At 42.0% G+C, this 12,484-nt stretch overlaps 1 protein-coding gene across 1 annotated transcript in view; it reads right to left on the reverse strand.

The window, feature by feature from the left end:
- LOC128692987 (T-box transcription factor T-like) overlaps nucleotides 1–11,880 on the reverse strand; it is an 86,689-nt gene extending 74,809 nt beyond the window's left edge. Inside the window, exon 1 of the mRNA XM_053782406.2 lies at nucleotides 11,833–11,880. Coding sequence (XP_053638381.1) covers nucleotides 11,833–11,840 — 8 coding nt within the window. The 5' untranslated portion in view covers nucleotides 11,841–11,880. The remainder of the gene's footprint in view (nucleotides 1–11,832) is intronic.
- Between the last annotated feature and the right edge of the window lie 604 nt (nucleotides 11,881–12,484).

Below are 12,484 nucleotides of genomic sequence, written 5' to 3' on the forward strand. Positions count from 1 at the left end.
GGACGGTAAGCGAGTCGAAGATAACTCAGTTAACGTTCCTTTGCTCCCCAAGAAATTTTTTTTAGCAAATCTGGAACATTTTGAAGAACAAAAAAAAAAAAAAGGCACAATGCCATAGCTGGAACAGTACACAAATAACCCGGAAATGGGAGAGGAAACTAGGTTTCGGAGCGAAACGTCTTGGTAAGTTTCTCTCTCCTACGTGCGGATTATTGTGAATTGTTAATTTTCTTTTTGCCTTAACTAGATATGGGTTTTCCCTTCAGTGACGAGGGGAGTGTGTTGATGCTAGAGATGGGCTCTTGGTCCAAGGAGATGGAAGTAGCCTGTACTAGCACACTTGTGAGGCTCAGGGCCAGCTGGTGCATATGTGACCAGCTGGTGCACATGTGACCAGCTGGATACGTAACTCCGGCAAATTTAATGAAGCTCTTCCCAGTTCTAGGTAAGATGGGTGCGGAAGTCCAGGAAGTGGAGGAGGAGGAGGAGGAGGAAGAGGAGGAGGAGGAAGAGGAGAAGGAGGAAGAGGAGGAGGAGGAAGAGAGGGATGCGGTGATGATATCTAAGAGGTGTGAATGTGGCAGCCTTGGGGAGAGCTGCTCCCTCTGGGCCCTGGTCAACACACACACAGAATGGGCAAGTGTGACGAGCGGGGTTCCACAAGGGTCAGTACTTGAACCAGAACTGTTTCTTGTGAATGTAAACACCATGACAGAGGAAACAGATTTAGAGATGTCACTGTTCACTGATGACATAACACTAACTGGACAAGCTGCAACACTGGTCTAACAAGTGGCTGTTAGAACTTAACCCCAGCAAATGAAAACGTACAAATGTCGGGGAAGGGCCAAAACGACCGGAAACAGAGTACAGGCTAAGCAAACAAAGGCTCCAAATCTTCTTAAAAGAGAAGGACCTCGGGGTGAGCATAATGCCGAGCATGTCACCTGAGACACACATCAACCTAATAACCGCAACAGTAAACGTGTAGGAACATCAACAACTTCCAGGAACATCAACAGGGAGACAATCACAACCTTCTTCACGTCATATGTCAGGCCCATCCAGGAGCCTGCAGCGCCAGTATGGAACATCCTAAAATCCTGCATCAAGAAACTGGGGAAAAAAATACAAAAATTTGTTATAAAGCTAATCCTAGAGCTGAAGTATGAGCTATGAAAGCTTAGATAAGCTATGAAAGCTTAGATGAGCTATGAAAGCTTAGATGAACTAAACCTGACGACATTAAAGAAGGACCAGACTTGACATGATTAAGACATACAAAATACCGAGAAGAATTAATAAGGTGACCAGGGAAAGTCTGAGGCAAGTCACAGGTACACAAGGGCAGAGCTGGAAGTTAACAGCATATGTGAGTCACAATAACGAGAACACAGTAGTGAGAACACAATAATGAGAACATAATAATGAGAACACAATAACGAGAACATAATAATGAGAACACAATAACGAGAACAATAATGAAAACACAATAATGAGAACACAATAACGAGAACACAATAATTAGAACACAATAAAGAGAACACAATAATTAGAACACATAATGAAAACATAATAATGAGAACACAATAATGAGAACACAATAACGAGAACACAATAATTAGAACACCATAATGAAAACACAATAACGAGAACAGTTTGAGCATACATGCTGGAACAGTTACCGAGTACAGAGCACCAGTGTGTAACCTCCTAGTCAAGCTGGTAAGGAAACTTGAGATGATCCAAAGATTTGCAACAAGACTGGTTGACATCTCTAAATGAATTGAGACTAACAAGTCGAGGCGAAAGGTCCTGAGGAGACATGACCATGACGTTGAAGATTCTCTAGGGACTAGCCTTAGTGGATAGAAGCAAGCTGAGAAGATTGGAAATAAGAATAAGTGGCATAGATAATAATTGTACACACACCAGTATTTGACGTCACTCTGCTCACACGTCCTTGAAATGTGAGATCCACACTCACACGCACACGTGTGTGTGTGAGTGTGTGTGTGTGTTTGTGTGTGTGTGTGTGTGTGTGTGGTGTGTGTGTGTGTGTGTGTGTGTGTGTGTGCGTGTGTGTGTGTGTGTGTGTATGTGTGTGTGTGTGTGTGTGTGTGTGTGTGTGTGTGTGTGTGTGTGTGTGTGTGTGTGTGTGTGTGTGTGTGTATGTATGCACAACAGTAAGAAAACAATGTTTGACGTCAGTGTTGTGGTGCTGACTTTGCTTTAAATTTATTACACAAATCATCTTTACAGACTTAGCTGTTATCTTACGTCAGCTCATTTACAAAGTCTAATTCTAAGGTATACTACTATCCCTTCCCACCCTCTGGATGCCACCCAGAACAGTCGACTAGCCCCTAGGTACCTACTTACTGCTAGGTGAACATGAGCCACATGTGTCAGGAGACTTGCCCATGCGATTAAACATGTTGATAAACATGTTGATAAACACATCTACAAAACGATTAAACATGCCTGGGAATCGAACTCATGTACTTATGGTTGTGAGTCGCTCCTTGATGCCAGGAGCTGCAAGTGTGGCACCACTGACAGTGGGTGGTGCTAGTGGATGGATGCGTGACCATCGGATGGATTGATGTAGAGTGTAGATAAATGGTTCAGAGAACCGACACGTTGATAAATTAGACACATGTGCAACTCTTGGGTATCTTTATTGAGGAAACGTTTCGCCACACAGTGGCTTCATCAGTCCATACAAAGGAGAATCGTGAAGAACAGGAGAAGAATGAGGTAATCAGTCCCTCAACCTTGAGTCGATGTGGTCAGTCCATCAAGACTGATGTAGAGTGGGTGAGTCAGTGGTGATATGTACAATGAGTGGGTGACCGTGGGCGGTGGTGGGTGGGCGTGTCATTAAGATCAGAAACAGTCTCCCAAACAGTTAAGCGCATCATAACAGTCCCCCAAACAGTTAAGCGCATCATAACAGTCTCCCAAACAGTTAAGAGCTTTAAAACAGTCTTATAAATACTTAAAAACTTCCTAAGCAATCTTCCAAAGAGTTAAGAGTTATCTTAACAGTCTCTTAAACAGAAGATTCTTGAAGAAGATAGCAGCAGCGCAGAATTGCCATAACAAGGGTGCCTAGGGCTCGCTGTCTGGCTATAAGCGCAGCTGCGAGACTTATTTTGAAGACCGCTATTAGTATTGCTATTTTTATTGGGGAGCTGAAGAAATTCTAGGGGGTCTGAAGCCCCCATCCCCTCCAAGACATCTCCTCGGCATCGTCACTAAGTACACGGGATAAGAGGCCTGGTTACAGACAGGGCCGCGAAACTCTCCCCATGTATATTCTAGGTATTAGATAGAGGCACGGCTGACGGACAGGCAACCCAGTTTGGTAGGTAACACGGCGTTTAATCGTGCAACGTTTCGCTCTCCAGCGGCTTTGTCAACCCGTTACGAAACATTATCACAATTAAAACCTCGCAGCTGTTGCATTTGTGTCCTTTTATCGCGCATATTATCGGTAATTCTACCAAAATTATTACAAGTGAGAGTCCGAGAAGATGGGGAGACGTGAGGATGGTGAATGATTAGACACCTATGCAACACTCGAGTAGCTTTATTCTGGAAACGTTTTGCCAACCATTGGCTTCCTCAGCCCAGTGCAGAGAAGAATGACTGAAAATCAGAAGGAGTTTGAGGTAAGCAGTCCCTCAGCCTGGAGAGATTCATTACCTCAAACATTCCATGTAGGTCCGTCTCAAATATAACCTACCCAACATTCTCCACCTGACTCTCCACGCTATATATACTCACGTAATTCTTCCCCAGCTAGATCTGTTTGTGATAAATTAGACACATGTGCAACTCTTGGGTATCTTTATTGAGGAAACGTTTCGCCACACAGTGGCTTCATCAGTCCATACGTAGGAGAAGCTTGAAGAACAGGAGGAGAATGAGGTAATCAGTCCCTCAACCTTGAGTCGATATGTTCAGTATATCAATCTTGAATAGAATAGAATATTCTATTCAAGATTGATGGACTGATGAAGCCACTGTGTGGCGAAACGTTTCCTCAATAAAGATACCCAAGAGTTGCACATGTGTCTAATTTATCAACATGTCGGCTCTCTGAACCATTCATCTACAGAGATCTGTTTGTGTCTTCATAAAGCCCACTGTGTGGGCGAAACGTTGTCAATAAAGGATGACAATATACTGCATTTGTGTCTATTTTTCAAAATGCAAGGCTCGAATCCTGGGAAAAGAAAATAACTAAGTCATTTGTAAACTATATAACTTGGGTCTCAATCAAACTGCATGTGGAAAAGTTAGTCGCTTTAGTTAGCAGTAATTGAAAGCTGCGACAACAGAGCGCAAGTGTTCGGAATAAAGTTAATAGCACTCTTGACTTCACATCAAGAATTATAAATAAGAGAAGTCCTCAGGTTATACTTCAACGTTATATATATCTTTGGGTAGGCCTCATTTAAGACTGTGCTGTTTAGTTCTGGTCTCCATATTACATGATAGGCATAACTGCGCCGGAAAGCCTACAGTTGAATCTATGTATTAGAAACCTTTCATACGAGGACAGGACTGAAGTGTACAGATTGAAAACAAAAAAATAAAAGGGGAAGCAAAGCAACAACGATGGGGAGGAGGAGGAGTTCAATGATAGCTCTAGGCCTTTCGTGTTGCAATCAACACAGCATCAGGAGCTTGCAAAGTTGCAGAAAAGAGGAGGAGGTCCAAGTAGATACGATCAACGGGAATATAAATAACGTTGATAAATTAGACACATGTGCAACTCTTGGGTATCTTTATTAAGGAAACGTTTCGCCACACAGTGGCTTCATCAGTCCATACACAGGAGAAGCTTGAAGAACAGGAGGAGAATGAGGTAATCAGTCCCTCAACCTTGAGTCGATGTGGTTAGTCCATCAATCTTGAATAGAATACGGCATAAGTGCGGAGAAGGAGCTTATAAACCGTAGGCAGGAGAGGTGCAGCAGTCGTAGGTGGTGTCACATTTGTTCACTGTGGAAGTAGGTCGTGCCCAAGGGTTAGGCAAGCGAAGAATTCCCAGGTATTAAGATCCCAAGAAGTTGCAGTTGAGGGACTGATTACCTCATTCTCCTCCTGTTCTTCAAACTTCTCCTGTGTATGGACTGATGAAGCCACTGTGTGGCGAAACGTTTCCTTAATAAAGATACCCAAGAGTTGCACATGTGTCTAATTTATCAACGTGTCGGTTCTGTGAACCATTCATCTACAATCCTGTCAGACACTGCAACTTCTTGGGATCTTAATACTTGGGAATTCTTCGCTTGCCTAACCCTTGGGCACGACCTACTTCCACATTGGGCAAATGTGGCACCACCTACGACTGCTGCTCCTCCTGCCTACGGTTTATAAGCTCCTTCTCCGCTCACATGCCGTATTCTATTCAAGATTGATGGACTAACCACATCGACTCAAGGTTGAGGGACTGATTACCTCATTCTCCTCCTGTTCTTCAAGCTTCTCCTGTGTATGGTCTGATGAAGCCACTGTGTGGCGAAACGTTTCCTTAATAAAGATACCCAAGAGTTGCGCATGTGTCTAATTTATCAACGTGTCGGTTCTGTGAACCATTCATCTACAATATAAATAACGTGTTGAAAATATTTAACCAAAACAGGACTCGCTGCAATGGGTTCAAGTTGGAGATATTTAGGTTGAGAAAGGATATTGGAAAGTGCTGGTTAGGCAATTGAGTTGTAGATGAGTGGAAGAAACTCCCAGGCAGCATCATGGAGGCAAAAAGTCTGGATAGCTTTGGAAAAGGAGGTTGGACTGGTACATGAGTGTGAGCTGGACCTGCCTAGCATGGGTAAGTAGGCCTACTGCAGTATTCCTCCTCTCCTGTTCCTATAAATCTCATAAACAGTAAGAATTTTCATAACATCACAGAGACGTACACAAACACAGTATAGACGTACACACAGTATAGACGTGCACACAATATAGAAGTACACAGACAATACAGACGTTCCCAAGCCCCAAACACAATACACACATACACAAACACAATACACATATACAAACACAGTACACATACACAAACACAATACACATACACAGACACCACACCAACACAATACACACATTCACAAATACCACACAAACAATACACCCATACACAAACACAACACAAACGTATACAAACACAATACAGCCATACAAAACACCACACAAAAAAACTCAATACCTAACAGAGCAAAAAAAAAAAATGCATTTATGATGGCGGAGCGAGCAGCGAGCGACAAGTAGGCTACCCACACCAGAGTGTCGACCCATTACAAACCTCCTTCACCTGACTAGTAGCTAGGGTAAGGGGGTGTAGGGGCAGGGGTTGTTTCTGGGGTGAGGTGGGCAAGGCCGCAGCCTCAAAAGAACCAGCGTGGGTTGCGACGCAAGTGTCAAAATTATCATGGGTGCTCCAATGGGCCGCAGTTTGCGCAAGATCAGTACTCGTTAGCGCCGCTCTCGCCCACAGTGCAAGACTCTTGTTATGGAGCAACGTTTTGCTCTCATAGTTTTTCGTGCGTTTCAACTGCAGGTGTGGGCGAAGGGCTGTTAGGTTTGGGTGAAGGGCTGTCTGGTGTGGGTGAAGGGTTGTCAGGTGTGGGTGAAGGGCTGTCAGGTGTGGGTGAAGGGCTGTCAGGTGTGGGTGAAGGGTTGTCAGGTGTGGGTGAAGGGCTGTCAGGTGTGGGTGAAGGGCTGTCAGGTGTGGGTGAAGGGCTGTCAGGTGTGGGTGAAGGGTTGTCAGGTGTGGGTGAAGTGCTGTCAGGTGTTGGTGAAGGGTTGTCAGGTGTGGGTGAAGTGCTGTCAGGTGTGGGTGAAGGGCTGTCAGGTGTGGGTGAAGGGCTGTCAGGTGTTGGTGAAGGGGTGTCTGGTGTGGGTGAGGTGTGGTGTGAAGTGCTGTCAGGTGTGGGTGAAGGGCTGTCAGGTGTGGGTGAAGGGCTGTCAGGTGTTGGTGAAAGGTTGTCAGGTGTGGGTGAAGTGCTGTCAGGTGTTGGTGAAGGGTTGTCAGGTGTGGGTGAAGTGCTGTCAGGTGTGGGTGAAGGGCTGTCAGGTGTGGGTGAAGGGCTGTCAGGTGTTGGTGAAGGGTTGTCAGGTGTGGGTGAAGTGCTGTCAGGTGTGGGTGAAGGGCTGTCAGGTGTGGGTGAAGGGTTGTTAGGTGTGGGTGAAGTGCTGTCAGGTGTTGGTGAAGGGTTGTCAGGTGTGGGTGAAGTGCTGTCAGGTGTGGGTGAAGGGCTGTCAGGTGTGGGTGAAGGGTTGTCAGGTGTGGGTGAAGGGCTGTCAGGTGTGGGTGAAGGGTTGTCAGGTGTGGGTGAAGGGCTGTCAGGTGTGGGTGAAGGGTTGTCAGGTGTGGGTGAAGGGCTGTCAGGTGTGGGTGAAGGGTTGTCAGGTGTGGGTGAAGGGTTGTCAGGTGTGGGTGAAGGGCTGTATCTTGCGTATCGTGGGAACACGATACACAAGACACCCAAATGTTACACATGTGTCTAATAAAGACACCCTAGTGCTGCACTTGTGTCTTATTCATCGATAAACATACCCAAGTGTTACACATGTGTCTTATTCTATTCACGGAGATGCTCTAAACCCGTACGGCTCCTGGGGAGTGGCAGGCAATTAGGTCTGATGTGAAAGAGAGAGAACAACCTCAGGGATATAGAAATGACTAATAGCTAGTTGCAAGGTTTATTTACGTATTTTAGATTTTGCTGCCGAACTGACTAGTTTATTGTGCATCTCATATCCATCCTGTGGATGGTAGTGGCTATTTTACTGTGCACCACATATGTATCCTGTGGATGGTAGCGGACAGTTTATTGTGCACCCCATATCCATCCCGTGAACCATAGCACAAGTTTATATAGATACAAAGAAAGCCTGGGAACTAGTCCCCAAAAGGGTTTACAGGAGTACATCTGGATTTATATCCACAGTTGGCTTATCTGTTCTAAGCAAATTTAGGATATCTGCTTAAAGTCTGGCATCTTATTTTCATCAATAAGATATCTTGACATATCACATAGGTTATTATGCTATCTCAATAGTCTTTTGTAAGTGGACAATTAGCGCATAATGTTCAAGATAGTGACCAGAGGGCTGACCACATACTTTGTATGTGGTTTGATCATCTTTGTGTCTGCCAAACTGTCAGAGGTACTTGTAACCAAGCCTAAGCCTGGCTACTAAAACTGTCAGAAATACTTGTAATCAAGCCTAAACCTGGCTACTAAAACTGTCAGAAATACTTGTAACCAAGCCTAAGCCTGGCTACTAAAACTGTCAGAAATACTTGTAATCAAGCCTAAACCTGGCTACTAAAACTGTCAGAAATACTTGTAATCAAGCCTAAGCCTACAAAATCAGCCAGTCTGTTCATATTGCAAGTTGCTCCATGAACTACATTCCTGGAACATTCAGTCTCATTATTTACTTCCCTGCATATTGTGTCGCATTAACACACCTATGTCTTACAACTAAGGTATGGAAATAAATCCAGCTACGAGTACGGGTGGGGAGAAAGATACTAAGCTTCCCTGCAGCCATGGTATATTACAAGAACATAAGAACATAAGAACGAAGGAACACTGCAACAGGCCTACCGGCCCATGCGAGGCAGGTCCAAGTCTCCTACCGGCTTAATTAAGCCAATGCACCCAACAAGGTCTGGGAAGTCTTTTTAGCGACGAGTAGTTCTTATTTTGACTCTGTTCAAGTGAACATAATACACAATAAGGTGACTTTCTCAGTCTCGTAAGAATGTAACTGCATTTCTTATTGATAATAAGAGGCTTTTAACTGACAAATTTAAAAGCATTGCGTTTAAAAGCGTTTTCATAGCAATCACGCCGCATACCTTGACCGCATCATTTCACATTAGGCAGCATAACCTGACTTAACGCCGCATAACCTGACTTTACGTCGCATAACCTGACCTTACGTCGCATAACACAACAATATAAGACCTATGTAACCGGCCTACCCCTCAAGGAAGGTTCCTTGATGCTGGTGAGGGGCTCTTGATCTAGGGAATTGGATCTGTGCTCCAGTTCCCTGAATTAAGTCTGAATACCTTCCATACCCCCTCCACAGGCGCTGTATAATCCTACGGGTTTAGCGCTTCCCCCTTAATTATTACTGTAATAATAATAATGTAACCGGCCTACTGGACTATTCTACAGTGATTCCACTCTCTCGCACCTACTCCAAGTAAAGAACTTGCCTAACATATTTTTGAAAGCTAAGCTTACAATTTCATTCAGTGATGCTGTGACAGACTGGTCAGCTCACCTAGAACTCTAGAGTCGGTGATTCCTTTATCCTCTAAATTTATCTAGTTTGAATCCATTGGTACAAAGTTCCGTCTTAAATATGTTCACCACTTTATATATACGTTCTTTATATGCAAAACAACCACGGGGGGAGTTGAGTAATAGCTCTAGGCCTTTCGTCTTGCAATCAACACATCATCAGGAGCTTGCAACGTTGCAGAAAAGAGGAGATACAAGCTAATACGATCACGTCCTCTATCGCAGAGGGGAAAAAGACACGTGTGTCCTTACGTTGTCGACATTTACTGCCTTCTTACCTCTGTATCCTCATAATTATGCGTCTTTCTAGATTCCCAGTGTGACTTTGTAAATGGTCCTAGTCGGACCGAAACGTCGTCGTAAGCTTCTCTCTCCCTCTCTCCCATGTGAGGGTTATTTGTGTATTGTTCCAGTCACGGTATTATGCATTTATTGTATCCTCGTAGCAAAAAAATGTCTGATAAGCCAGTTATTGTGCGCCCAGCAAATAAGACAAGAACTGCACTAGGATAAGCTTCGCTTACTGGGATTTTTTTTTATGTATTTTATTGAGAGCATATCTTGTACAGACATAATATATATATATATATATATATATATATATATATATATATATATATATATATATATATATATATATATATATATATATATATAGTATAACACTGTTGAGAACAATAAGTACATACATAAGATCAAATCTTGACAAAACTCCCAGTGAGCGAAACGTTTCTATAATAAACGTCTTAGTGCAGCATTCGTGTCCTGTTTACATGCTGTTTGCATCTGATGCAATTTTTTATATATTTTTAAACAATTTTCTCTATCTTTTGCTTTTTCTTACTTATACTTCTTGATATTGCTTCTTACTTCTTGATGTTTTTCTTATACTTATTGATACTCTTTCTTCTTAAAGGAATATTTTAAGAAAAACATAAAAGTGCATTAAAACAGTAAGCTTCATAAAAATTATAAAAATTGAGCGAGTATAGCATATATTACAAGTCAATAATCATTAATGGTCCATTATTTTCACATCATTCCAGATCATGGAGTTGAACTCTTCTCCTGGCTGAGGGACTGACCACCTCTAATACTATTCCTCCAAGGTTGATGGACTAGTTACATCATCTTCATTTCACTACTACACCTGCTGTATCTGACTGAAGACGCCTACTGTGTAGGCGAAACGTTTCATTAATAAAGATACCTAACTGTTGGCCATGTGTTTTCATCATCGACTTGTCGATATTTATATCATTATCAACATGGCTGCTTTACACAGCGTGATTCCATTGTTTAATATTTAGTTTATATTTACCAATGAGTTGTTTTTCTCTGTAACAGTCATCTACACTGAACATCTGCCACTCATTCGGCTACAACATTAAAAACGTAAGCTTGGTTGTTAGCGCACTCAGCTCACATTGAGTGTCCGTGGTTCGATCTCCGGTACGGATGGAAACATTAGGGCGTGTTGTCCAGTGTTCACCCATCAGTAAAATAGGTACCTGGGTGTGAGATGACTGGTGTGGGTCGCATCCTGGGGACAAAATTAACCTAATTTGCCAGAAATACTCTGCATAACAAGCGACTTTCTATATAGTAGTATGTCACATATGTCTGCTAGACCTGTATAAGTATCATTTACTTGTAGAAATAATAATAATAATAATTATAACATCGTGTAGCTGTCTGATGGACTACTCGAAATTCATTTAGTGGCTAACTTTTGAGTGCTTGTAATTTATTCTTTATTCCAATGCAGACTATGAACAGAGGAAGCCCACGACTGTTCAACACGTCTTTTCAAGGCTGAGGGACTGATTACCTCAAAGTTCTGCACGTCTTCCACGGTCTCCGGTATAATTCGCTCAGTATTCGTGTTGTCACTTTCTTCCAAAGTTCAGAAAAATTATAACATAAATGATATATACTACAGATAAGTTGATGAGTAAGACACATGTATAATTCTCAAGTGTCTTTATTGACGTAACTTTTTTATCAGTAAAGACACCTAAGTCTGGTGTAAGACTTAGGTGTCTAATAAATAAGTTTATTTAGGTACAGGTACACATAAATAGTTACACAAATTATCATACATAGTACATGTGTAAATTACCTAGATTAACCCCCAAAAAGTCGGACAAAATGACTTATTTCCATTTGGGTCCTTGAAGACTGATGTAACACCTAAGTGTAGCACCTAAGTGTTACATACACTCCTTATATCGGTTCAAATAAAGAGCACAGTACTGTCATCATGGTCCACAGCCTCAATACCTTACTGAAGAACGTAATTAAAATTGCTAAGCAAAAACGACTCCTTACAAGGCTAGGTTTTGGCTCATTTTGTTTTTCAAGTTACAGCCATGAAGGTGAGTTCAAATGTATCCCAGATTGATCAATAATTTGCTCATTGCTGGGATCAAGCTGATAACGCTACGTCTATATCCCGTTAGATAAATAACTACACACAAATTACCTGTACATGAGAGAGAAGCTTAACGATAACGAATCAAACCACCTTAAACCATATACAAAGTCTCACTAACTCAAGAGTGAGGGAGCCAGTATATATAGGCGAGGGGATAAGGACAGGACCAAGTATGACAGAAAAAAGTGGAAATGACAGTAGAAAAAATATAGTAAAAAGTAGGGAGAGTAGTTTAGTGGCACAAGAGAGACATGGGAGTGAAGAGAGGCAGTAGTAATGGGCATCTTCCACATGTGTAAGTTAGAATTGCTGCCGAAGTAGCAGTATCCGTATCCATCCTGTGTGTGGAAAATTGCATTTATCTGAATGTATCATTATGTATATAACAGTAAATGAACAAAGATAATTATTATTTATCAGTTAGACAAGTAGGAATTTGGGACACCTAGGTCGCAAAAAATGTCCCCCTTCGATACCTACCACTGTCATATCCACAAGTTGCTCTGGACCTATTAATTATAAATAAAAGATACATCACGAGGAATTCTAGTAAATATATAAATTTGTGAACTGTATATTAAAAATAATAAATGATTATATATATATATATATATATATATATATATATATATATATATATATATATATATATATATATATATATATATATATATATATATATATATATATATATATGTCG

The sequence above is a fragment of the Cherax quadricarinatus genome, chromosome 38 (genome assembly GCF_038502225.1).
Source record: "Cherax quadricarinatus isolate ZL_2023a chromosome 38, ASM3850222v1, whole genome shotgun sequence".
Lineage (NCBI taxonomy): Eukaryota > Metazoa > Arthropoda > Malacostraca > Decapoda > Parastacidae > Cherax > Cherax quadricarinatus.